This window comes from Musca vetustissima, unplaced genomic scaffold, assembly GCF_032173495.1.
Source record: "Musca vetustissima isolate MV318-11 ecotype Yass unplaced genomic scaffold, APGP_CSIRO_Mvet_v1 utg8821, whole genome shotgun sequence".
Taxonomy (NCBI): Eukaryota; Metazoa; Arthropoda; class Insecta; order Diptera; family Muscidae; genus Musca; species Musca vetustissima.
The window spans coordinates 65,864-93,466 of NW_026873362.1; the positions used below are offsets into that span (position 1 = coordinate 65,864).

Sequence of the window (27,603 nt, forward strand, 5' to 3'; positions counted from 1 at the left end):
TTAACAAGCTGTTGGTGGGTTTAACCTATTGTTATCCAAAGGATGGGTGTTACAGGAAAATAAAAAACACAAAAAAGAAAGAAAAAAATATAAAAAATTTATAGGATTAAATATCACCTAAAAATACTAAAGAGAAACACACACACACTCACATATAGAAATATATAAAAAATATATAAGAGAAAAATGAACTAAAAAATATTAATCAAATATCTTACGCATCGGTGCTGGCACTTGGTCCAGGATCTTCAAATAGTACTTCTGAACGTGTACTGATAATATAAATCAGACAGAACGAAATGAAAAATACCAAAACGCCGGTGCTTAGTGTAACAATTTCATGGGTACGGGACGGACGCAAAAATAGTCGTGAACTCAACGAGCTCCATGTTGATTCAGTCCATGTGGAATATTCACCAGAACTCCAATTGTAATCTATAAGGAAATATATTTTGTTTAATAAAATAAATTGGGTCCCAATAAGCCTCGTTTCTAGACAGCAGATAATTACAAAATAATTTCTATAGTTCAATAATAAAAAAACTATTTCTGCTTCATATAGAAAAAAACACCTCCATTAAGACTCTATAGAGATTCCTCTTACCTCGTCCATGAAGACTTCCTTCTAATTTTCGCCTTTGCTCGTCTATAAAGACTCCCTTCAGCTCGCCTATAAAGACTCCCTTCAGCTCGCCTATAAAGACTCCCTTCAGCTCGCCTATAAAAGACTCCCTTCAGCTCGCCTATAAAAGACTCCCTTCAGCTCGCCTATAAAATACTCCCTTCAGGTCGTCTATAAAGACTCCCTTTAGCTCGCCTATAAATACTCCGTTCAGCTCGCCTATAAAGACTCCCTTTAGCTCGCCTATAAAGACTACCTTCAGCTCGCCTATAAAGACTACCTTCAGCTCGCCTATAAAGACTCTTTTCAGCTCGCCTATAAAGACTCCCTTTAGCTCGTCTATAAAAGACTCCCTTCAGCTCGTCTATAAAAGACTCCCTTCAGCTCGTCTATAAAAGACTCCCTTCAGCTCGTCTATAAAAGACTCCCTTCAGCTCGTCTATAAAAGACTCCCTTCAGCTCGTCTATAAAAGACTCCCTTCAGCTCGTCTATAAAAGACTCCCTTCAGCTCGTCTATAAAAGACTCCCTTCAGCTCGTCTATAAAAGACTCCCTTCAGCTCGTCTATAAAGACTCCTTTCAGCTCGTCTATAAAGACTCCTTTCAGCTCGTCTATAAAAGACTCCCTTCAGCTCGTCTATAAAAGACTCCCTTCAGCTCGTCTATAAAAGACTCCCTTCAGCTCGTCTATAAAAGACTCCCTTCAGCTCGTCTATAAAAGACTCCCTTCAGCTCGTCTATAAAAGACTCCCTTCAGCTCGTCTATAAAAGACTCCCTTCAGCTCGTCTATAAAGACTCCCTTCAGCTCGTCTATAAAGACTCCCTTCAGCTCGTCTATAAAAGACTCCCTTCAGCTCGTCTATAAAAGACTCCCTTCAGCTCGTCTATAAAGACTCTCTTCAGCTCGTCTATAAAGACTCCCTTCAGCTCGTCTATAAAGACTCCTTTCAGCTCGTCTATAAAGACTCCCTTCTGCTCGTCTATAAAGACTCCTTTCAGCTCGTCTATAAAGACTCCCTTTAGCTCGTCTATAAAGACTCCCTTCAGCTCGACTATAAAGACTCCCTTCAGCTCGTATATAAAGATATCCTCTAGTTTGTATATAAAGAAGCCCTTCAGCCTACATATGCCTTCCAGGCGTCTATAATGACACCCTTCAGCTCACTTATAAAGTCTTCCTTCAGCTCGCCTAAAAGTACTCCCTTTTGCTCTGCTGGTCTTTAAGATTTCCCTCATTCGTGCTGAACTTGTCCAGATAGGTTTATGGAATAGTCTTATATAATTCAACCTACTCACTTTCTATGATAAATGCAGGACTTAAGGCTAATGAAAAGTTTTGTGTGGTCAGGCCACACTCTCCCTGTTTGCTATAGCCAGCAAACCAATATTTTGGCAATTGGGTACAATTTTCCTGGCTGGCATTGGGTATTTTTTGTGAGAGCAAATAACCCATTATGCGATAAGTCCATATGGTGGCCTCCTGGCTATCTCGATTTACACTTATATAGCTGAAATTAAAAAAAAAATTGAATAATGAAATAAAATTAAAATCTAATTTCAAAACTCACCGATTTGGTGCAATCAAAGGCAACTTCGAAAAACTATTCGGCTTTGAGGCAGCAAAGAACAGCGGACAATTTTGCGACTTTATAAAACAATACAAAATCTCATCGATTAATATTGGGCTGGGTAACTCCTCACCACTGTATTCCTGCCCGGTTAACATTTCATACAAAGACATTGCCACCACCGCTGAAACATTGCGTATTTTCATTTGTACATCTTCCGCATGGAAATATTTCCCCGCATCTCCGTTCACCATTAACTTTGTCCAATCCAGCGATGAATTGGTATAATTATATTTCAAATTTGCCCCATCATCATATACCGAATGATAGAAACGATTTTTGGGGGGTGCATTCAAGATTGCAGCAGGGAATGAAATGTTTTTCCTTAAAAACGATTGTGCCGATGTTGGTGGCATTTGATAGCCCACAAAACTCTGGAAATTTATATTGAAATCATATTTGGGAGTGTTGCCATATTTCTGCAACTTCATTAGCAACGTTTTGGCCTGTGGAAATTCCAATATTGTGTGCAGCTTAATATTGGTAATTTCATCGAATGTACCCAAATCCAAAATAAATTCAATATTATCGAAAGTAATGGGTGCTGTGTGGGTTGAGGGTTTGGGAAACGATAAATTCTCCAAATCGTAGACAAAACGCTGCGAACCAATATAATCATACGATTCACCGTTAAATATCATAAAGAGAATATTTAATTTGGGATTCCTCAATTGTTGTTTATCCTTGAGCAAACGTGACAGAGTATGAGCAACACTGACGAGTATGGTGTAACCGGTTAAGGAATCCATTGCACCAACACCTGGAATGAAAAAAAATATATTTTTTTAATATTAGAATAATTTAATTTATAGACGAGCTGAACGGAGTCTTTGTAGACCAGCTGAACGGAGTCTTTGTAGACCAGCTGAAGGGAGTCTTAAGAGACGAGCTGATAGGGAGTCTTTATAGACGAGCTGATAGGGAGTCTTTATAGACGAGCTGATAGGGAGTCTTTATAGACGAGCTGATAGGGAGTCTTTATAGACGAGCTGATAGGGAGTCTTTATAGACGAGCTGATAGGGAGTCTTTATAGACGAGCTGATAGGGAGTCTTTATAGACGAGCTGATAGGGAGTCTTTATAGACGAGCTGATAGGGAGTCTTTATAGACGAGCTGATAGGGAGTCTTTATAGACGAGCTGATAGGGAGTCTTTATAGACGAGCTGATAGGGAGTCTTTATAGACGAGCTGATAGGGAGTCTTTATAGACGAGCTGATAGGGAGTCTTTATAGACGAGCTGATAGGGAGTCTTTATAGACGAGCTGATAGGGAGTCTTTATAGACGAGCTGATAGGGAGTCTTTATAGACGAGCTGAAGGGAGTCTTTATAGACGAGCTGAAGGGAGTCTTTATAGACGAGCTGAAGGGAGTCTTTATGGACGAGCTGAAGGGAGTCTTTATAGACGAGCTGAAGGGAGTCTTTATGGACGAGCTGAAGGGAGTCTTTATAGAGGAGCTGAAGGGAGTCTTTATAGACGAGCTGAAGGGAGTCTTTATAGACGAGCTGAAGGGAGTCTTTATAGACGAGCTGAAGGGAGTCTTTATAGACGAGCTGAAGGGAGTCTTTATAGACGAGTTGAAGGAAGTCTGTATAGACGATCTGAAGGTAGTCTTTATAGACGAGCTGAAGGGAGTCTTTATAGACGAGCTGAAGGGAGTCTTCTACATAAATAGATAGCCATCTTTACACAAGCTGGAAAGGGGAAAAATCTGATAGTTCTTCGAAAATATTCTTTAAAAAAATCCATGTTTGTGGCTCTGAAAGACATTAAAAAATCCACTTTTATGGCTTGGATAGTCCTTCAAAAATATTCTCTAAAAAATCTACGTTTACAGTTCAGAAAGGCCTTCAAAAAAATCGACGTTTATGGCTCTGATAGTCCTTCCAAAATCGACATATATGGCTCTGTTAGTCCTTCAAAAATATTCTTTAAAAATCCCACTTTTATGGCTCTGATAGTCCTTTAAAAAAATATTTTCTAAAAAATCAATTTTTATGTTTTTGATAGTCCTTGAAAAACATTCTTTAAAATATCCACGTTTATGGCTCTGATAGTCCTTGAAAAATATTATTTCTACAATCCACGTTGATGTCTCGGATAATCTTGGGAACATTTTCTCTTAAAGAATTCAATAGGAACACCTTCTGGCGTTCTTCGGGTCTTTCTATGGGAAGACCTTGGTGTTTATAAAATATCTCCTGTATAATAAGATTTTCTGGTCCTTTTAACCCTGTATAAGTAGTCCTTTTGGTCCTCCACAAGAAGACTTTTTGGTCTTCTTGCCTTCTATAAGTAGACATTCTGATATTTTAGAATAAGATCTTCGACTCTTCTATGAGAGAACATTCTATAAGAACTTCTTCTTCAGGTTCTCTATAAGAAGAAATTTTTGGTCTCTTATAAGAAGTAATTTTGGTCCTCTATTTCTTCTTCTTTATGTAGAACTACAGGTCCTCTATTAGAAGACTTGTTGGTTTTCTGAGGGAATATCTGTTTATGGTCTTCTGGACCAAATAATCACAGCACAGAAGACCTTATTTGAGTTTATCTCCATTAACCAAATAAGTCCTTATGATCCTCTATTAGAATACCACCCACTCCATATGCTGTTGTCTTTGTATGCCCTCCTCTGAGAAAAACAAATTTTGGTCTGTCAAAAAAAACCCCTCCTGATGGCCTTCTTCTATTTGAATACCACCCATTCCATGTGTTCTATGTTGTACCCAAAACAATTGCCAGCATTAAAAAAAAAAGGAATTTGGGTTTTTCCATTACCACGTTACCAATTACCTCACGCACACTCAATTGTGTCACCATATGTCAGCGAAATGACTTTTGCGCCGATCCACAATGTAATGCCAACAAACAAATTCCCATCGTATATCATCATCGGAATGGAAAATGGCACCCTTAATACGACGCTGTGGAAATAAACCATTCAATTGTTAGAATCGAAAAAAAAACAAAACTGCAGTAATTTGCCATATGGCACTTGCGCAAGCAAGCACGCACACACACTGAAGATTAGCTGACAGGTAATGACACTGGCTGGTATACAAAGGATGTACACCTGCCGTGTAGCCACACAGCAAAATGAAAAACGGAACTAAATGTTTGTTTGATGGGGGAGTGCAGCGCATAGTTACAAGTTGCCCATTTTGTTGAAGGGGAGAAATTGACCGCTTCAGGTTGTCAGAGGAGAGTTTTGTTTTGTTACCGTTGCATAATTACACACCAAATTATATTTTATATATACTTTTAGAGAGCAACAATTTTGAGGATCATCGCAACAAGGATGAGTGGTGGTTGTTGTTTTCTCCCTCTTTAATTTTAAAATTGAAGATGAGTGAGTTTTTTCTGTTGAGTTATTTGAAGTAGTCGGGAGGTTTTGTGTGTATGTGTGTGTTATCTTAATAGGGTGTTATTTGTTATCTTTTGTTTCTCTTTGTTTTTATTCGATCGTGAGAATTGTTTTTTAAATTTACATAATCGTGGGAGTTAACTCATCCTTTTGTGGGTTTGCCTGGGAATTGGTAACGTTTCGTACTGTTATTTTATATAACTAGGTTGCATTTTTATTTTAGGTGATAAATAATGCTAATATATGTAAAATAGAGTTGAAGGTTTGGAACATAAATTCAGAAACTTATTTTAGAATCCTCTAACAAAGACTGTGCTTTGAAAAAATGGTGTAAAAAATGTATAGCAATTCATCGTATGAAAACGGCTGGGCTGATTTGACTAACATTTCATTTCGATTGTTTGTAATTGCAGTGGGAAGGTTTGAGAAAAGATTTGAGAAAAGTCGCGAAATTGGAAATACCGAATGAATTATTTTGATATGGAAATTTGTGTGGAAGTGTTTTTCGAATTTTAATTTCTTAGTGGGGCGACACGAAGTTCGTCGGGTCTGCTGTGTTTTTAGGAAAACAATTTTTCAAGAACTAACAGAAGGTGGACTCAACTCTACGGTCAATAGCCAGGTACATTTGTACCTTTTTTCGAATAAAAATGTTGTAAAACTTTTAATAATGGAGATATTTGGATCCAATTTTGAGGAATTATTCTTGAGGTATTTTCACATATACTCGAAGAAAAAAATTATAAATATGTTTCATATATATAATTTTTAAAATTTTTTAAAGTTATTACCTACGTAGATCAATAACCGTGGTACATTTGGTACTCAAATTTATATATACAAAAAAAATATTTTTAATGTCACAGCGAAACGTTAATTAATTACAGCACTTATTTTCAAGCTCAGAATAGAGCTTTCAAAAAACATAGTTTTCAAGCCCTATAAGGATGTAGATTTGTATACCCGACACAACTATGTCGTCAGGTTATTATAGCTTTGTACAGCCCCAAGACTTTGTAACGCCTCGAAATATTGGTCCTAGACCCACCTTTAAGTATACCGATCATATCTCTACCAGCTAAGTCGATCTAGACATGTGTGTCCGTCCGTCTGTCCATTATAATTTGTAAACACGGTTATGGACCAATCTTCACGAAATTTTGCATGTAGGATGGGTTCTGGCCAATGTGGACCCCTATTGTTTGTGGTAAAGATCGGTTAATATTTAGGGTATAAAATGGACCAAATACTACATTTTTGTCTTATTTTCTGGTCGCTCCAGAGACCGCAATGATGGCTCGAACATAGCGAAATTTTACATGGAGAAAGGGATCGGGCCAAAGAATAAGCATGCCTGTTTTGATAAAGATCGGCAATTATTTAGCGGGTCAAATGGACCGGTTATGGTCAAGGACGACGTCTATAATTTTCAGTGATGTTGAGATGCTATTTAGGGGGGAACTGAAAACTTTATTTTTGTCAGATTTGCTAGTCGTTGCATATTTTACATGGATCTGAGCAAATACTTAAAATGACTGTATATGATGATCGGTCAACATTCAATCAAAATCTAAAGTGACCAAATTTTCACTTTATGGCGGAAATATCCACCTCGGGGAAACAAGATTTTCCAAACAATATGCCAAGGTTAGAAAATGGAGCTGTTGGCCTATAATCGGTCAAGATCGGCAATATCGCGAAATATTGCCAGGTTCACCGAAAGTTAGATTTTCCACAGAAAGTTAGATTTTTATGGTAGTTGTGTAGGGTATCATATGGCCGGCCCGTCCGACTATACTACTCCGCTCACTGGTTTAAAATACAGATGAATTTTGAGAATATTTTTGCACCTTCTTAAATTGTGGAGGAGATGAGATTTTAAACACACCGATCTGTTTTGATTCGGTTTTAGCATATGAAAATTTTAAAATTCCAAATTATACATTAGCGGGAGTTAGAATGGAAAATGTGGTATACTTAGGATCCAATTTGACAAGTTTATGTCGTCTGCGTTATCGATTTTTAATAACCTTCCTAGAAACTTCCTAAAACGGTTTTTTGTTGCTATAGCAAAATAAGTTCGTTGAAAAGCTTTCATTGAAAAAAAAATCATTGTGAGTATTTTTTTATTTTTACTATAAAAAAATTAAAAAAAAAATGCTATAAAATAATAGTTTATCAGCTTCTAGGGATTAGTTGTGGGGTTCTAAAGATTTTTTTATATAAAAGCTATTTATTCACAGCTCCTCAAGATTTATTGTAAAGAAAAAAATTGCTCCTCGGCTTTGGAAGATATTTTCCTATAGAAAAAAATGGTGCTCAGCTTCTGAGAAAAGGTCTGTTTGGAAAAAAGTTTATGCAAAAAAGTTCTGATATTTTTTCCAATATTTTCCAATATTTTATTGATCCGCAGCTAATGAGATAAAACAGGAAATATAAATCGTTTTTAGCTTCCTCGCCCTTTGAGGATTTTTTTTTTCGTTTTTGGTAGATAAAAAATGGATTTCGCATTCTAAAAAATGGAAAAAATGGATTTCGCATTACTTTTACAACAACACCAAAAAATCCGAAAAAAGACGATTTTTGAACAGAAAAAATTCTATAGAATTTTAAAAAATTGTTCTGATTCTGTAAGTTTTTTGATACAGAATCGGGTTTCCGTTACAGCAGATTTTTAAATACAAGAAATAATCAGCTTCTTATGATAGGTTTTATATACATGACTCATGACAAGTCAAAAAGTGTCCCCAGGTTTGCGTAGGTCTACGGAACTACTACACACTGTATTTATTATTCGCTTTTTATCAAATAGTTGGCCATCTGTGGTGGTACCTCTCCACAGATGGAAGAGGTTACTGTATGTTAAAATGTTTGTGGTGGAGGTACCAAAAGGAGTAAACTGCTGGGTCTCATCTTCGTACATGATCTAGGTTTGGAAAAAGTATTTCGATTTGCAAAGCTTGATCCAAATTTTCAAAATCTTGACATATTGAGAGGTTCCCAAAGGAGAGAATCGATCCCATCTTCAAACTTGATCTAGCTGAGGTAAAAATATTATGATGTGCAACGGTTTGGATCAAATCGAACATTTTAATCGTTCAATATTGAATTAACAAATTTTTTATAATTTTTACACTTTGTAGTTGAGGTACCAGTGGGAGTAGACGAACGGGTGTCATCTTCAAGCTTGACCTATGTAAGGTAAATATATTAATATGTGCAATGTTAGGATGAAATTAAATATTCCTTTCGCTCTATTTGAGAAAAACTAGAAGGAACAGACATGGTTAAATGGTGGTTAAAATATTAGGTTGTGCAAAATTAAGTTTAAATCGGATAGTTCGCTCGCATGAAATTACATTTCAACAAAATGTTGACCAATTGTGGGGCAAGTACCAGAAGGAGATGACCGATGGGTCCCATATTTGGATTTGATCTAGGCTTTATAAAAATATTACGATGACCAACGTTTGTATGAAATTTGGATTCTCCGTACGTTTCATATAAGAATTACAAATTTTCAAAATTTTGATTCCTTGTGGGCGAGGTACTACAAGGAGTGAACCGATAAGTCTCATCTCCCAACAGTATACAGGTTGGTTAAAATATTAGGTTGTACAAAGTTTGGTTTAAATAGTTTTTCTATTCACAATATATTATTTAATGAATTTTCAGTATAATTCCAACTCTGACCGATTACACACATCTTCGAACTTAATATGAGCTTCAAAGAAATGTTATGACGTGCACAGTTTGTCTCTAATCGGACATTCGATTCACCTGATATTGCATTTTTAAATATTCAAACTTGTCACGCTTTGTGGTCCAGAAGTAGTGGACCAATGGGTCCTATCTTCGAACTTGATCTAGACTTGGTAAAGATAATAGGTTGTGCAAAGTTTTTTTTTTTTCAAATTGAATATTTCGTGCTCATAATCTTTAAAATTTTTTCACAAGTTTTTGATCTTTTTGTGTGATAGGTAACAGAAGGAGTAGACCGATGTTCCCTATCTTCGAACTTGAACTATGTTTGGAAGAAATATAACGATGCGATGAGGCACATTTTCAACGTATCAAAGTATATATACCATCATTGGCCATAAGGCTGAGGGTAAAAAAACGTTCGTTAATTTTTTTTTTTTTTTTTTTAGAAAAAAATATTGTGAATATTTTTTTTATATTTTTCTATGAAAATAATTATATATATATAAAAACTTATTCACAGCTCATCGGTATTTATTATATAGGAAAATTGGTCAACAGCTTTTGAGGAATGGTTTACTTTAAAAAATTGGTGAACAAATTCCGCAGCTGAGGATTTTTTATAGAAAAAAAAATATCCTCGCTTTTAAGGACTTTTTCGAAAAAATTGATTTTCACTATCTATATAAAAAATTCTTTATACACAATTTAAAAATGTTTTTTCTACAATAAAATGGTCTACATTTTCTGAGGACATTTGTTATAAAAAAATTATGCACATCCCCTGTTTTTTCTACAGAAAAAATGAACGACATATCATCACAGAGGATCATTTGATCCTCATTAAGAAGTTCTTATCCTCGTTCATAAGAAGTCCTCCTAGTCGTCCATAAGAACACCTTCGGGTTTATATAAAAGTACCTTCTTCTGGTCTTCTATAAGAAGACCTTCTAATAATTTAAAGGAAGATATTATGGTGTCAATAAGAAGATCATCTGATGCTCTTTTTCCTTTAACTTTGGGAGTTCATATATTTCACAAAGTCTGTGAAGTAAAGTTCTAATTTTTTATGTATATAAAGTATGTGTATTGATTTTATTTTAATATTAGGTAATTTATAAGAAGACTTTTTCCTATAAGAAAAAGAAAAGAATCTCCTATAAGAAAAATGTAAAGTATTCTATAAGAAGACCTTATGATTTTCTACAAAAAGACCTTATGTAGTCTATAAGAGGACATATGGTATTAAGAGTCCTTCTGATCTTCTATAAGAATATATTATGATGTTTTGGTATTTTATTTGAAAATCGTGAGATCTTTTATTCTTTAATGATCTCAACTCTGTTTTTTTTGTATTATTTTTTTAATAAATTTAATAAATGCATTTTATTGCTAAATATATTTTTTTATTATTTTTATTAATCTTTTATATGTAAAAATCCATACATTTGTTGTTCTTGTTAATTCTAAATTATAAAATAATCGACTAGAATATGTTTCGTTAGAGTATTCCTTTTTTGGTTTGTTATGCTATATATTTATGAAATTCATATTTATATCTTAAATAACTTCAATTACATTAATAATATTGAGCGTTATAAATGTGTGTGTGTTTGGTATATGATATAAGTATATTGTTTTTGAGCAAAATACAAAATATTGAAGGCACTTTTAATCATTTGTTATTCATGTTCAATAACAATTGTATTGCACTTAAGGCCACCAATAATAGTATTGTTTGTCAAAAGAAAAGTGGGATCAAATATGGGCTTATATTATATATATATATTTTTTAATTTAGAATTAATTCTTATATTTTCTTTTCATAATTAATACTAATTTTTAATAATATTTTCATCTATACATTTTACTTATATTGAGCATTTTTGTTTGTTTTTTTAATCCGAACATTTTTTTTTTTCAACAATTGCTACTAATTTGATTGTTTTTTTTTCAATTTAAAATGTGTTGATTTTTTTCAATATATTAAAAATTTTAAATTTTTTAAAATTCGATCCCACATTTTTATTTTTTAATTTCTAAGGATATGTTATTTGTTTTAATAAGAAATATTTATTTTAAAAATATAAATATTGCTGTTTGTTTTTTGTGTTTTGCTGAATTATCAGTCAATAATAAAATGATAAGCAGAATGCAGTTGTCACAAAAAAATTATCAAAAATATATATCATGTGTGTTTAATAAAATACGTGAAATTATAATTTGTATGAAACCAGTTCCACGTGAAGTTGATTTGGTCTTGAAATCACAAATTCGATATGTCGAGGAATTAAAAAAAAAATAATAATTTAAAGATGATAATGAATAGCCAAGCAGTTAACAATATAATATTCGAAACCATCAACCTCAAATACATTAATATATGCACTTAATAAAAATTTCTCAATTTAATAATAATAATAAAATGATAAAAACTTAGAATCTTGTTTACTTTTTGTCAGTTTAAAAAAAAGGAAAAAACTAATATTTATTTAAGGGAACCTTCCCCATTCTCGGTTTTAAATTTTCAAGTTAGTCATTGGACTGGTAAATGAATACCAATGCATGTTAAGATTTGTAACTATACACATATATTATTGAAGATTTAAAAGGGAAGTAAAATAACCTTCCCCATTCTCGATTTTAAATTTTCAAGATAGTCATTGGACTGGTAAATCAATACCAATGCATGTTAAGATAATTGAAGATTTAAAAGGGAAGAAAAATAATTTAAACATTTTTTGTTATTGGTTTTTTGTGATTATGCCCGCCTTATTTTTGATGGTGGGCATGATAACTCCTCACTGGAACATCGAAATCCGGAAATTCCAACGATGTTAGAAAGAGTACATGTCTGGCTCTCTGGCTCAAATATTAACAAAATGGCAGACGTTTGATAAAAAAATTGATATAGGTCTATTTTGACCAGAAACTAAGTTAAAAAATAAGGAATTTCTTCTCCGATTGGCTTTATCCTAGTTCATACGATAGATACACACTCACAGAAAAACGTCCCAAAATTTGGAATCGATTGGATTATTAGTTTTTTAATTATCGTGCCCGCGTTTAAAGTTTAAGAATCACTCTTGCCGTCACTTAATGCTGACACAATTAATCGGCTATATCTTCAAAAAATTTTGAATTAGTGTAGATTCGAAAAACTAAATGTGGAACCGATCATGGCCTCGTGGCTAGGTTCCCATTCATGAAAAATAAAGAAATTGAAATTAAAAATTTAAATTTTTTGACACCGAGACACAATTAATCGCATATATCTTCAAGATTTGTTGAATTAGTGTAGATACGAAAAACTGAAAAAAAAATTTTGACACCTAGAATTTTCCCCTTAATAGAAGTTTTAAAACAAATTTATATTAGCCATGTTTTCGCTTTTAACTTTGTTTTGCATATAAGAATTTAAACTTTAAAAACTCTTCTAGAAAAATCTATTTAAATTATATACCAGTACTTTAAAAAATAAAATTTAATAATAATAAAAACAAATTGAAAATAGTTGGCATTTCAAATTTTATATTAAATTTCACATGGAATGTATCATATGCAAATATTTATATTTTTAATATTCTCTGATTTTCAATAAATTTGATATATTTTTCGTTTATTTTTATCCAAAATTTTATAAGCCTAACTTTTTGTTTAGAAATTTCTGGAGAATGATTTTTCATCTGAAAGGTTATGAATTTGAGCCACTCGAGTAAATGAAAACTGTTTGTAATTTAAACATTCCAAAATTTAAAAATTGTTGGCATTCTGTTATCATCTCTGAATTATTTTTTTATAACTTTTTTATGTAATTTCAAACCAATATTTTTTTAAAAAATATATTGTTAAAATGAAATTATTATTTCTATATAAAATTTCACATGAAATCTCTCGTATGCAAATATTTATGTTTTGTTAATATTCATGGATTTTCAATTAATTTGATGTATTTTTCGTTAAGTTTTGAGAATAAATTTTCATCTGAAAATTTTTTGTATTGAAAATTCTTAGGTGATGAATTTGAACTATTCGAGTAAATTGAAACTGTTAGTTATTAAAATATTCCAAAATTTGAAAAATGTTGGCATTCTGTTATCATCTATGAATTACTTTGATATTTTTTTTCTTTTTCATGTAATTTAAAATTATGATATTTTCAAATGTATATCGTTAAAAATATATTTCATATATTAAATTTCACATGGAATGCCTCATATGCAAATATTTATATTTTTAATATTCACTGATTTTTAATTAACTTGTTATATTTATTTTTTTAATTTTAGGCACTGTAATGATTTTCTCTTGTTATAGAGAATATTTTTTTCTCTTATTTTCACTTAAACATATTGTTGCATCTTATTTTTTTATTTAATATTTCACAAAATTTTGTTTTATCTTGTTTAAAATTTATAAATTTTTGGTATTCTCTTTGAAACTTTTGCTCCACAAACAAAGAAATCATGATTACATCTCTCCGCTTCCATATTTTGTTGAACGATTTATTTTAAAGTATGTTTCTCTCTCTCTCTTTCTAATTCTTTTATCTGATATTTTAGTCTCCCATTTTTTTCTCAATAGGCAACATTACGGTTTTTAATTTGATTTAACTGTGTTAAGAGCTTTAAAAATGCTCCAATTATTGTGTTGATAATTATGGCTCTCTTTCTCCACAATCAGTTCCAACTCTTTAGTGTATAGTGTTTTCTTTTAATGTATTTCCATGTTCTCTCTCTATCTCCGTAATCCATTTAACTGTTTATGTTTCTTTCTCAGTGATGTGAATCTCTTGCTCTCAACTCCGTAATCCATTTAACTGTTTATGTTTCTTTCTCAGTGATGTGAATCTCTTGCTATCAAGCTTGTTAAGAGCATGCATGCTGTTTATTTATCTTTCTCAGTGATATCTTTTTCTTTGTCTGTAATCGATTTAATTGTTAAGAGGAGCTCCTCTGTTTGTTTGGTGATATTTATACTCATATTGCCATTCTCTTTCTCTGCCCTTGATTTAACTGTTAAGAGCTTCACATCTTAATTAAGTTTCACACGCTTGGCTTCCGGTTCGGAATTCATTGAATCTGTTGAATTAATAAATTCCAATTGATAATCCTCCACTTCCAGATTCAAATTTCTCTCATTACGATCACAAATGACAGCAATTGTGGTTTTCTGTTGAGCCTGAGCGATTTTATGTTCGACCAAATAGAACATATACTCATCGTAAAGTAATCGTATCAAATGGAAGCTGCCAAAACTTGGTGCGGAGCGTAAAGTAAGATCTCGTATAACCATTGAACTGTAAAGGCACCATTTCAGTAAAAATTGCCTAGCAGCTTTGGGATACGAAGGCTTCCCTTGATATTCCTGCAGGGCAGTGTCAACAACCATTTGCAACCAGGAAGCCCATTGTTCGAGAGAACTTTTTTGTTGTAGCGTATTTTTGAAATCATTTTCAAATTGCTGCACAATCAGCGGGTCACATTGACACACCCATGCTGCCTGCTCCTGGACATTGTGGAAATCTACACGAGAGAGATCTTTTAACATTTGTGAGATTTGGGTGCTGTTTTGGAGAACGGCTTTCGCGGCTTGAGCCAAATGATTGAGAGAGGTGTAACGCCGTAAGGTTTGACAAAAAGCCGATACCGTGGAGGTTTTGATTTGTATCATTTGCTCCGGCACTCCGGACATACAATCACTTAACCATATTTCCATGTTGGAGGCAAAATTACGTATGGCCTGTGTCAGGGCATTGGGCATGGAGCGTAGGACATCCGGTATTATGACATCAACCATATTTTGGAAAAATTGATAGTCAATATCTTGGACGAACTTTTGTATGGTCGTCGAGAGGCATAGCAGATCCCATTTACGCTTGCTCAGATATTTATCGACCAAATGATGATGTTCGGAGGCCTGTTGCCAAAAGTCACGCCATAAATATTCAATGGTATTGAATTCAAGATTCAAAATGGCCTCTAAAAATTTCTCACAATGTTCCTGGTAACGTAGACGAAATAGATCCACATCTTGTATTGAAATTTCCGGAGGGAATGTGTGATCCAAATCGATGAGTGGGAAACATGGCACAGCATTGCTGCCATCGCCCAGCAATTGGGAGCAGGTGGCAAAGGTTTCGGGTTTGAATATGATTTTCTTGGACAACTTTCGATTGGGTTGATGACACGATGAGGATGAACCCATGGATGAGGAAGATGTGGGTGAGGAGTCACTGGTATTGCCACTGTGTAATTTCCCATTGGGTGAAATATTCTGCTGCTGCTGTTGCACCTGATGATGTTGTTGCATTGTTGTTGTTGTAATGTTTGAATGTTTTTGGGATTGTTGTAAAACTTTGTGAGATCCGGGGGATTTTTCTTCGTCATGATTTTTCAGCAAAGAATCGGATTTAATACGTATCCCATAGTAGTGATATTTGGAATTGCCTCGGGTCCCCAAACGCCGAGTACGCAACCCTGCAAACACCGAGCGTATTAATTTACCAAAACTTGCCGCATTTACCGGTTCGATATTGCACTCCTGACAATGTTCTATATAATGGCTGTAAAGAGTGGAACGGGGTAATGAAACTCCCTCGGCAGTTTCATAATTCTGAGAGAGCCATTTCACTGTGGCCGAGGCAATTTTATTGGAACTACCACCCATTAGATGGTTGTGTTCATTTTCCATGGAATTTTCATCATGGTCGGCAATTAAATTCAAACACTGCGAACCCATGGCCGAGGTTGAGGTGGAATTGGGTGTTTGTGGCGATGAACTGTGTACCTCCTCGGATGAGGTATTTAGTAGGAGATTTTCTTCAACGGGTACTAAATAGGGTAGAATTGAGGTGGTGGTGTGATCCGTACCATTTATGGAAAGATCGGTTATCCCGTTGAAATCTCCGGTGGCCGATGTGGTGGTATAGAAGGTCTGTTGATGTGTCTGATAATCCTGTAGTTGACAAAAGGGGTATGAAATTTGGGTTTGGGTGGAATTGGCATGATACAATTGTTCCGCATCGACATATTGCACTTGATAATTTTGTCCGGCATCCTGGGCCGACACCGTGACAGTTATAAATTGGGGACATGCTGTGGCCTCTTCGTTATCTGTACCCTGGTGCTGATGATGATGGTGGTGATGGTGTTGCTGCTGCTGATGATGATGCGAGGCTAAGTCGACTACACCTTCCTTGATGGCTGTGAGGGTATCCATTGTAACCTGATGGGCCTCATCATTGCTGGAACCATCCGCTGCTGTATCCATGGGTAGCACCACATTTATGACAGCCACTTCGTCGTGATGTCCAGATGCTCCACTGGCGGAGGCCACATCCGTTGCGGTGGTGGTCTGTGATAAGGGTGAGGGGGACTGTTGGCCATTCGGCAGCTCCTGATGATGCGAATGATGCTGTTGCAAATCGCCGTTCGCCGCCACCAATGTCTTTTGCGTCATTATATCCTGCAATTGTTCGGTGGTAATAAACTGATACTCCTCACCGTTAAAGCACAACGATGTTGTCGTCGCATTGGAGTCCCTAGTTACCAGGGTTTCTAGCGGCACCGTTGTCGTCGTAATATCATTTGTTGTGGCATTAATGAGGGGCAAAACATTATTTGTTTCGGTTGTTATAGTATCCACGGCTGTTGTTTCGCCTGCAACCACTGTCAGTGTAGGAGACGCAGACGATGCGGTATCTATGAGTCCCGTTGCGGCTGCAGCTGTAGAACCACCAGACGCCGTTGTTGTTGCTGTTATTAGAAAATTTCTAGGGGCCGCAGCCAATCGGGTCGTCATTTTCGGGCCGATTAATCCGCCAGTAATTAGCCAAGAGCAAGGTTGTCCGAAGAAAAGAAAAAAATCCGCAAATGACAAAAAATTCGCAAGCTTTCGTTTACATGTAATCCAAATGAGAAGCTATTGTGTAATGTGTGGATCGATGACTGGCTACCAGAGCAATTAAAAAAATATTTTTTTTATCCAAAAAAATTATTTTTTCTTCAATTTTTTTCCGAAAAAAATTATCCTGCAGTGACACAGGTGAAGCAAGTGAAAAGTATGACGTTATTCCTTTGGTGTTCGGTATACGTTTAGAAATCCGTTTTAAGGATATGTTTTTCATTGGGATATATGTATGTGAGTTTGGAGTTTTTCCACCATTCCAGCAGCAACCCCTCTAATTCTTCGGCCTCTGCTGCTGCTGCCCGTGTTGTTAACGTCCCCTAGAAAGTGGGTGCTACCAAGGTAACCAACCAAACTCAAATAGTTGATGATGACTGGTTGCTATATAAATTCCATATATATAGTATAGCTACTGAATAAATATCACATCGACTCATGAGTGTATTAGTGTCGAAGGAAGAACAGCAGGTACACACACAGGCAGCAGCAAACGGGGCAAGTGAATCGATTGAAGTCGTTCTTATTTTGCATTCAAGGGTTGTTTTTTCTGTTCTGTTGGCCACGGTACATTTAACTTGGCTCATTTGCGCAGTCGTTTGGCCAACATCAAACAGCCATGAAGGGAAAATGCACTTGTCCGCTTCGGTGGGTTTTTTCTGTTTTTCAAGCAAGGATCAAAACCGGCAAACCGACCGACAGCTGGCGAAAAACCGAACGACAAGTGTTCAGCAAAACAGAATTTAGTTTTATTTTTTTCAGAACGGCTCAAAAGAAACCTCCCCTCTTCATTCTGAAAAAATTGGGTTTGAGTGATTATTTAGTTGTAATTCCCCCTCTTCTTGCTCTCCCTTACCACAATTGTCTCTATCAATGTTGTGGCTGCATGATAATAATTTCTTATAACAAAAAATAAATAAAAAACTAATTTTCATTTTCATTTATTGGTGGTATATTTTTTACCAGTGGTAGTTGTAGCAGCTCTATTGGGTTTTTTATCAGTTGTTTATTTCCTATCCCCCCATCAATCCCTCACTTCTAGCACCTTGCCACCATGAATATCCTTTTTTCTCTCCTGTCATTGATGTTTGTTGTTGTTATTATTTTCAAGCCAGTTCATCTATTGCGTGTTGCAGTTGGCGATTTTTTTGACAAGTTGTTTTTTTATTGTTGTTATTATTTTTTCTATTGGCTGTAGTAGGCGACAATTAAGCAGCTACAATGACGATAGTGCGCTAATGTTATTGGCGGTGGTGGTGGATATTATTTTTGTTGTTGTTGATGTTGTTATTTATTGTTATGTGTTTTTTTTTCGATAACCAATTTCACAACTCATTTGAATATTTCATTGAATACGCAGAAGGGTAGTCGGAGCCCTGATTTAATATTTGATTCTAAGATAGTGGGACCCGGTTATTTCTATGACTTGAAAATAGGAATAACCGGGTCCCACTATCTATATCTATATTATTGACACTGGCCTTCCAGCGGTTTCACACCTTGGGCGCCTACTTCTTATACCCGTTGAAGTAGTGAAGCTAATATGAGCCCCGACTTCACCCATACTTTCTCACTTACTTAGCTTGCTCGACATTTGTTCCATAAACCGAACGTAAAGAAGATTTCCAGGCGCGTCGATCTTGTGCTCAGTTTTTCCAATTTGAAAGATCAATTTTCAGTTTGAAAGATATGTCATCCTCCAGTGGATCTTTCCATCGTATTCGTGTCCTTCCCCTTCTGCGTGAACCATCAATTGGCTCGTGTTTATATGCCTTTTGAGCTGGAGCATCCTCATAATTCGCATAACATGACCTAGCCAACGTAGTCGCTGCAGCTCGATACGTCCGACCTACGTCCGTATATGGATGATAATACTCGTGGTACATTCGACTCAGATCGGCTCATAGATCTATCGGAGAATTTTTCTCTCAAACACTCCAAGAGCAGCCTCATCTGCTTGAGAAAGTGCCCATGCTTCGGATCCATACAAAAGCACGGGTAGTATCAACGTCTTGTAGAGTGTGAGTTTGGTCGGGCGAGAGGTGGGCTTATTCTTGAATTGCTTACTCACACCATAGTAGCATCTGTTGGCCAAAACTATTTTTCTCCGGAAAGCTGATGTTATTAGTTTTATTTATGGTGGTACCAAAGTATATAAAATCGTTGAGTACCTCGAAGCTGTAGTTATCAAGTTCCACAGTTGGTCCGAGTCTACTGGACGTCTTGCGCGTTGATACCATCAGTTTGGTCTTTTCGCCATTTACTACCAGTCCCACTTTGGTAGACTCCTCCTCAATTTGTTCAAAGGTGGCTGTTACCGCTCTCAATGTTCGACCCATTATGTCGATGTCATCGGCATAGGCGAGTAACATATTTTGTTCGGTGTACAGAGTGCAATTTTTTGTTCACATTTGCATCTCGTATACAATTTGTCCTGCCACCTTTTCCAGCAGGACGTTAAAAAGGCAACACGACACCTTGTCTGAATCCACGTTCGGTTTTGAAGGGCTCTGAAAGGTAATTTCCGACTTGTGACCTTGTGCCACGTAAAGATTCCCTGCATAGCCGTATTAAATTTGCAGGAAAACCTTAGACAGACATGGTGTTAAACACATCTGAACGGATAGGGCTGTCGAATGCGGTTGTGTAGTCGACGAATAGGTGGAATGTGTCGACATGTTTTTCGTGGATCTTTTCCAGGATTTTTTGCAGTGTGAAAATCTGGTTTATGGTGGATTTGCAAGGTCTGAGCCGCATTGGTATGGTCCAATAATGTCATTGATATGGTCCAATACAGCACGCTGGATAGCACTTTATATGCGATGGGAAAGAGAGTTATTCCTCTATAGTTGGAACATATCGTTTTGTCTCCTTTTTTGTGCACGGACAAAGGATGCTGAGGTTCCTATCGTTTGGCATGCATTCCCCTAGCCAAATTGTACTTATCAGATGGTACATGCTCCTGATCAGCATCTGACCACCAGTCTTGAATAGTTCGGCTGGTAATCCATCGGCTCCTGCTGCTTTATTATTCTTAAGCCGCATACTTTATTATTTATTCTAACCTCACCTTGGCTAGGTTGTGTGCAATCTACACCGTCATATCTTATTGGTTCTGGGTATCTTCTTCACCGTCACTATTTGATACCAGAAAATGAAAATGCTCCTTCAAAGATCCTCAACACGCTATCTGTATCTGTCACCAAGTTTCCCATCTTCATCTCTACAGGAGGATGTGCCTGCGCGAAAGCCTTCGGTTTGGTGTTTTACTCGTTGGTAAAATTTCCGGACTTCGTTCTGACTCCTGTAAATCTCGATTTGCTCCCACTCATGTTTTTCTTGTTCTTTCTTCTTGTATCGGAATATACGTTTCTCCCGATAATTCTCCCTCGCATTTCGTGTTGCTACTGTCTGCAGGGTTGCCCTATATGCTGCGTTTTTCAGATCAGTAGCATTACGAAACTCCTGATCGTACCATGCGTTTCTTGATGGTGGCTTTTGGTACCCAAGGATTGCTTTTGCTGCAGTTTATTATAATCGGGACAAGAAGTGCTTTCGTCAAGCAGCTGGGTAAGTTAAGCGGAGTCGGCTTCTGCTTTCTGGTGTGTTTGCAGCTATTCGATGGTGGGTTTTGGTAGGTAATGGTCCAAATGGATAAGGAAAAATTAAATTGATCATGTTTTTGCTTTTGCTGCAGTTTATTATAAATATATATATATAAATACTTGAAAGTGGTGCTGCTAACTACCATGTTTTTTGCTGTCGCGAAATCAATCAATCTTATGCCGTTGTCGGATGTTTCATCATGGAGGCTGAATTTTCACTCCCTACGCCTATATAGGATAACATTAACTGACATAAAATCGATCGTGAAAGTTGGAAATGAGACCTCAGAGCATTTCCGTACAGACCGAGAATTCAGTGAAGGTGACATTCTATCCTACTACTTATTATATGTTGTTTTCTCGATGAGAATGCCGACCAATGATTTTAAAGCATTGAAAAAGCTATTGACCTGTGGCAAATTGTCTACAGAGTGAACAATCAACATACGGAAATGGGAGCTATTTCAAAAAAGTGTCCATTATAGAAAATATTTTTTTCGTAGAATTTTTTTACCCACCAAGAGCCGTTTAAGACCATCAAAATGCGTTTAAGACCATACATAAACCAATACATAATTTACAGTTTATTCTTAATATATAAAAATAAAATTATTTTTAATGTCAATAACGAACCAACTTAAAAACAAAAACGATATAAAACCACCCTCGTAAAACATTAATCGTTTGTTGTTAAACGCAAAAAAAAAAAAAGAAAAAAACACCGAAAAAAGATACCAACATTGGTATGGTGCATTATACGGAACTATTGTTATTTCCGGTATTTGCACCTTATGCCGGCGTTTGTAAAAAAGGGGTTGCTGTGCTGCTGCACTTCAACAAACAAACAGGTAGTAAACGCTGAATAAGAAACAACCATTTGTAAACATTATTGTTTGATCGCATTAACTTCGTATTGTTAGAATTCTCCATCCATATACCCAAAATTGTTTGGAAATTTCTGTTAGCACGTGTTTTTGTTTCCATTCCTTGTTTTTTTCCTTATTGATGTCGTATGTTGTTGCAAGTGTGTGTTGGTTGCGTATGTCAGGTGGTGTATTACTAATATACATGTAGCAACTTATGTTTAATAGGATTTCAAATATTTTTCTATGTTAACTTAAATGTACTTACCGGTTTTATTTTTGGATTATAAAAAATAAATAAAATATTGATGTTTTTGAAGAAGTATTCATAGACTTTAAGATATTGAAATAATAACGTTAGCTTATTTTAATTTTTAAACTTCGAAGGAAAATAGTAAATTCGGACGGGGCCGACTTTATATACCCTCTACCACTTTGGGTATATTTAGAAGATGCATCGTAACAAATGTCATATTTGTGAAGGACTTTTGAGATGAAATTGAATGAAATTAAATATGAAATCTGTATTCATATGTGAACCGACTTTAAGTACGTTATGCAAAATTTCTTGTCAATCAGCCTAACATTGACCCTTCGGTGCGGCAATTACCAAAAAATAAACCAATTTTCATGAAACTTAGCACACATCATTCTAGACTCAATTAAGTACGCTATGCCAGATTTCGTGCAAATCGCAAGAAATTTAGGGGCTTTCGTACACTATTTACATAAAATCGGACGAAATTATATATGAGAGCTATATCTAAATCTGGGAGCTATATCTAAATCGATTTCTCCCAATTTCAATAGGGTTCGTCCTTGGGCCAAATAAATGAGCTGTACCAAATTTCATTCAAATCCGATGATAAATGGGCTCCATACTTTTGGAATTTAAAAATACTGTTAGAGTACAGTATTGAGGTAGTGTTGAAAATTCAAACTTATAAGTACGAAAAGTGGTAAATGGTACTAAATATGGTACATTTTTGATCTATGTGAACGGATAGGTCTGATAGGGATCTTGAAATTTATGATTAAAATTACTTTTTAAGTGTAGAATTGGAGAATTTTTGGAAAATCGTATTTACGTCTAGGAAGAGTAATAAATGATACTAAATTTGGTACAATTTGGATGTTGGTGAACGAAGAGAGCTGGAATTCTTAAATGTGGACTTATGATTATTATTGGAGTACATGTCTGAGGTAGTTTTGGAAATTCGTACTTATGGGTAAAAGAAGTGCTAAATTTGGTACAATTTGAACGGATAGAACTGGAATCCTGAAAGTTGCAACTAGGATTAATATTGGAGTGTGGGATTGAAATAGTTTTGGAATATTGAAATGAAAAGTACAAAACGGTATCAAATCTGGTAAAATTTGGATTTTGGTGAACAGATGAAGCTTTAATTCTTAAATTTGGACTTACGATTGCTATTGGAAAACAGAATTGAGGTAGTTTCGGAAATTCGTACTTTTTTGTATGAAAAGTACTAAATTTCGTATAATTTGGACTTTGTCGTGTTAGAAATTCTTACATATGAGTAGGAAAAGTATTAACTGGTACACAATTTGTAACAATTTGGATAATGGAGAGAACTGGAAACCTAAAATTTGGAATATTGATTACGGTCGGAATATAGAACTGAGATATGAGGATAGTTTTTAACATTTTTTTAACTTATGTGAAGTAAACGATACTAAATTTGATACAATTTGATTTTGTGCGACTGAATAGATCTAGATTCCTAAATATTGGAATACAAAGTTCTGTTGGATTGTAGGATTGAGGAAGTTAGGGAAATTCGTACCTATGAGTACAAAGCGATACTAAAGTTAGAACAGTTTGGATTTTGAGTGAAGGGATGGAGTTGGAAACCTTTTATTTGGAATATTGATTGTTGTTCGAGCGTAGAATTAAGACATGTTGGACATGGTAGTATTGAAAATGTGTATTTATGTGTTCCAAAAGTGCGGAATGGAACTAAAATTAATTTAAAAAAATTAATTAATTTAATTAATTAAATTTAGAACCTGTACGTATTTGCTAAAATATTATATATTATTGGAATTCTAATCACTTTTGAATCTCTATAATGGGAAAAAGAAAGATATTTCGGAAATTACTGCTTATGTGTATGAATAGTACTAAATGGTAATAAACTTTATATTAGACGTAAGAATAGAGGTGCAGTTCGGAATTATAATACAACAAATTATACAGTATTATATGATTTCAACATAAATTATTATTTATTTGTTTTGTATTCCCTTTCCGCATACGAAGTTGCGGGCACTTGCTAATGGTAATATATTTACTTTACATAGATTAAGCTTGAATATGGGACCCGTTAGTCAACTCCTTCTGGTACCTTGCCCACAAAACGTCAACATTTTCAAAATTTGTTATTCCAATATGAAGATAATGGAATGTACAAACTTTGCAAATCGTAATATTTTTCCAAACCTACAATAAGATGGTTAACTATTTGAAAAAAACGTATACCTTATATAAAGTTTATTAGCCTGTGTTTTATTCCGTAGACCTGCGCAAACCATTGACTGAGAGTTATACATCTGTCGACAACACCGTCTGACAGTTTTTTATTTGTTCTGAGAATTTGATCGTTTAACTAATATATTCAGAAATATTACACTGAAGATAAAACATCCTACTGCAATTTGCATGACACAATACTGCAGCTGAAGTTCATATCCTTTTTAAACTTTTGAATTCCTCTATAGCTTCTTTAGATATGTTATTTTTTTGTTTTCTTTACCGTGTCAATTAATGGGACCGATATGGTTTTTTAATATTTATTTTTTATTAGCCTCAATCTTCTCGGTGTTATTTTCACTTCATAAAACAAAAGTGTGACTTGTTCGTAACTATAGTCAAGTTTTCATGTTTAAGGGAACCCCACCCATTAATTTTTCAAGATTTTCAAAGGGCTGGTAAATCAATACCAATGCTTGTTAAGTTATGTTAATTTGCATATATATATATATATATATATATTTGAAGATGTAAAAGAGAAGAAAAATAATTTACAAAACATTTTTGTTATTGTTTTGTTGTTGTTTTTTGTAATTAAAGAAAAGTCCTTATTTTTGATGGCGGGCATGATAACTGCTCACTGGAACATCGGAATCCGAAAATTCCAACGGTGTCAGAAAGAGTACATGTCGGGCTCTCGTATGAACTAGGATTATTGACTTCGCTCTAATATTAACAAAATGGCGGGCCTTTAAAAAAATATTTTAGGAAAATCGCCGATTTTTTACCAAAAACCAAGTTAAAAAATAAGGAAGTTCTTCACCGATTGGCTTTATCCTAGTTCATACGATAGCTATACACTCACAGAGAAACGTGTAAAGATAGGCATAGGGTTCATTCCCAAATGGGAACCGCTGTTAATAGTTCTTTGTAGGAATAGTTGGTAGGCAGATTTCGTACACAATTAGAACGCAAAATACAGAATTATAATTACAAATTGTAATTACAATTCATTTGAAAACCGTGTCCAAAATAAAAAAAATACAGAATTAAGGGGGAATCGAGCTATACAAAATCGTGGTCCGATATACTCAATTTGCTATACCAAACATCCTGGCTTTACTAGCAATGCCTGTGCAAATTTTCAGAGTTCTATCTAAAAATTGTCTGTCATTTCAAACGTCATAGTCTATAAAGAATTTTATTCTGATCTTCGATGTTGCAAATGAAATGAAAAATTAAATATCTACTCCACCATGAACAAGCAAAAAATTAATCACACCATAACTTAAGAACTTGGCATGTGGCGAATTTATCCGTCGAGGTTCTTAATATACTCGCCAAAAAATAGTTTCCACCTCCCAGATCTTACCTAGATTTTGTGTCCCAGAGTAATCAATAAGTCGTCTAAACAGACGAAAACATTTTCTCTAATTTTACTCGGGAGAACATGGCACATCAATCGTTAGAATATTTGCGCGACGTTACATAGTCCAATCTATGCATTACATCAAGTCTACAATATGACCTTAATCGGCATAGAATTTTACTCTAATTATAGAATTAAGTCTCCGACAAATATTTTGAGGTGACTGCAGTTTAAAATTTAAAATCGATGTTCATTGTTTGGAAATAAATAAAATCCATACTTATTGCTTTAGGGTATAATGGAACATAAACACAGGGGCGTTATGGTTATGCAGAGCGATATCTGGTATAGCGCCAATTGACGTTAAAGAAACATAAAACTTATTTTATATACATATGTATGTCTACAATTAAAAAAAGGTATATCAAAATTCTTCACTTACCATAGACACCTTCAAACATGCCAGTTGTATCCATTCGTGTTGTCACCATTATGAATTTTTCATTACGATCTATCTGAGCCGCACGCTTTACATCTTCTTCCTGGACATCGACAATTTTTCGCGGAAATAAGGTCGCGTAGATATTTTTACCCTCCAAAGGATCACAATATCTAGTTTGAGCCAAATTATTAATAAAATTCGAACGACGCCAACAAACTTCTGTACTAACAGCAGCACTCATAAAACTTTTAATTTCCACCGCACAAAGGCTACGCAAGTGCTGTTGTTCAAAATCGAAACTATTGAATTTCTTGTAGCAGTCAATAAGCCGAACTACGGTCTCATTATCTGGTATAATTATAATGGGAAAGGGGAAATCTTCATGTAGTAGTCCAGTGCCCCAAGGATTCCATGTTTCTTCGGGACGTAAGGCGGAGCAAGTGGCGGTCTCCTGGCTGTTCGGCTTCAATATACCACTAAATTGATTTGGGCATGTCAATTCGTGAGAGAAACTTATGGTTTCCTCTGTATAGTTATTGAAGGCATTTAAAACAATGACAGCGGTAATGTTGCGTCCACCTTCATTTTTCAGACGCAACATATTTTGGCGTGTAAAGAAATCGGATTTTAAAATGGCAGCATACGGTGGAGCGGGTGGTGAGTTCAAAAGGAATTCTAATTGATTATTATCGTCGACATAGTGCAATGCTCCAACAGAGCCAGCTTCGGCAGCTGTAAGGAAAGATGGTGGTTAGAGAATGTTTGTCATTTTATAATAATATAATTATGTGGTACTTACAGGAACATCCAGTTTGGTGGGTACCGTTGAGACGACGGAAACATGAGCCTCCAAAGAATGACTCGTAAATCTTTTCATGCAAACGTTTGCCGGAAACTACAGAAGAAGAAGTGCCAAGAATTAAATAGAGAACAACAAAAACAATAATGATAACGAACGAAATCGATTGGCGAAAAAGGTCAACAACTAATGTTGCACTGGGTAAATAAACAAAACAAAGGCTTAAAGACATATTGTTATGAGTCACTCTCTCCCACTACTTGGGAAATGGTGGTCCCAGTCCAGTATATTATTAACCTTATTATTAATTAGTTTTAGCACAATATTCTTATTTATTGCGGCTGGAATCCCAGTTTCAATACCAATCTTCTGATTATAAATCCACTTATCCACCCACCTTCACTTGTTGAGATCAGTCCCAGCAGAACGTATGCGAATAATGCATATTTTACAACCTGAGTCCAATGTAGCTCCATGGCTACGTGTTTAGTATATATTTTTTAAATTTTTAATAAATTCTTCTTAAAAATTTAGACGAAAACAAATCATCCGCAAAATATTTAACTAAAAATACGGACAAACAACAACAACAATGTAGACAGTTCAATGTAATGATTCTTTGATATGAACGAACGAAAGTAGTTCTTCATTCGGTTTCTGTAGTTCAATAATTCACTTTCTTGACTTCTTTTTTAAAATATGAAATTCAGTTAGGGACATGGTCCAATTAACAGGTCGAGTAAGAGGCGAATAGTATCGGCCATTTTGGAAGAAAATCCCTCAAAATGTCAAATTTTCTGTTTACGTT

The 27,603-nt window shown here is 35.1% G+C and overlaps 2 protein-coding genes across 2 annotated transcripts; both read right to left on the reverse strand.

The window, feature by feature from the left end:
* LOC133324806 (nicastrin) lies at window positions 1-27,292 on the reverse strand. The gene is made up of 7 exons (XM_061533645.1): window positions 27,193-27,292; window positions 26,796-26,891; window positions 25,997-26,728; window positions 2,192-3,011; window positions 1,920-2,131; window positions 219-435; window positions 1-25 (listed from the first exon to the last, which is right to left on the reverse strand). Exons 1-7 carry the CDS (start codon window positions 27,269-27,271, stop codon window positions 1-3), a joined length of 2,181 nt encoding a protein of 726 aa, XP_061389629.1. The 5' UTR covers window positions 27,272-27,292.
* On the reverse strand, window positions 14,353-17,121 carry LOC133324761 (DNA-binding protein RFX2-like). The gene is made up of 3 exons (XM_061533604.1): window positions 16,512-17,121; window positions 15,676-16,433; window positions 14,353-15,594 (listed from the first exon to the last, which is right to left on the reverse strand). The coding sequence occupies exons 1-3, from the start codon at window positions 17,119-17,121 to the stop codon at window positions 14,353-14,355; spliced, it is 2,610 nt and encodes an 869-aa protein (XP_061389588.1).
* Window positions 27,293-27,603: the final 311 nt, after the last annotated feature.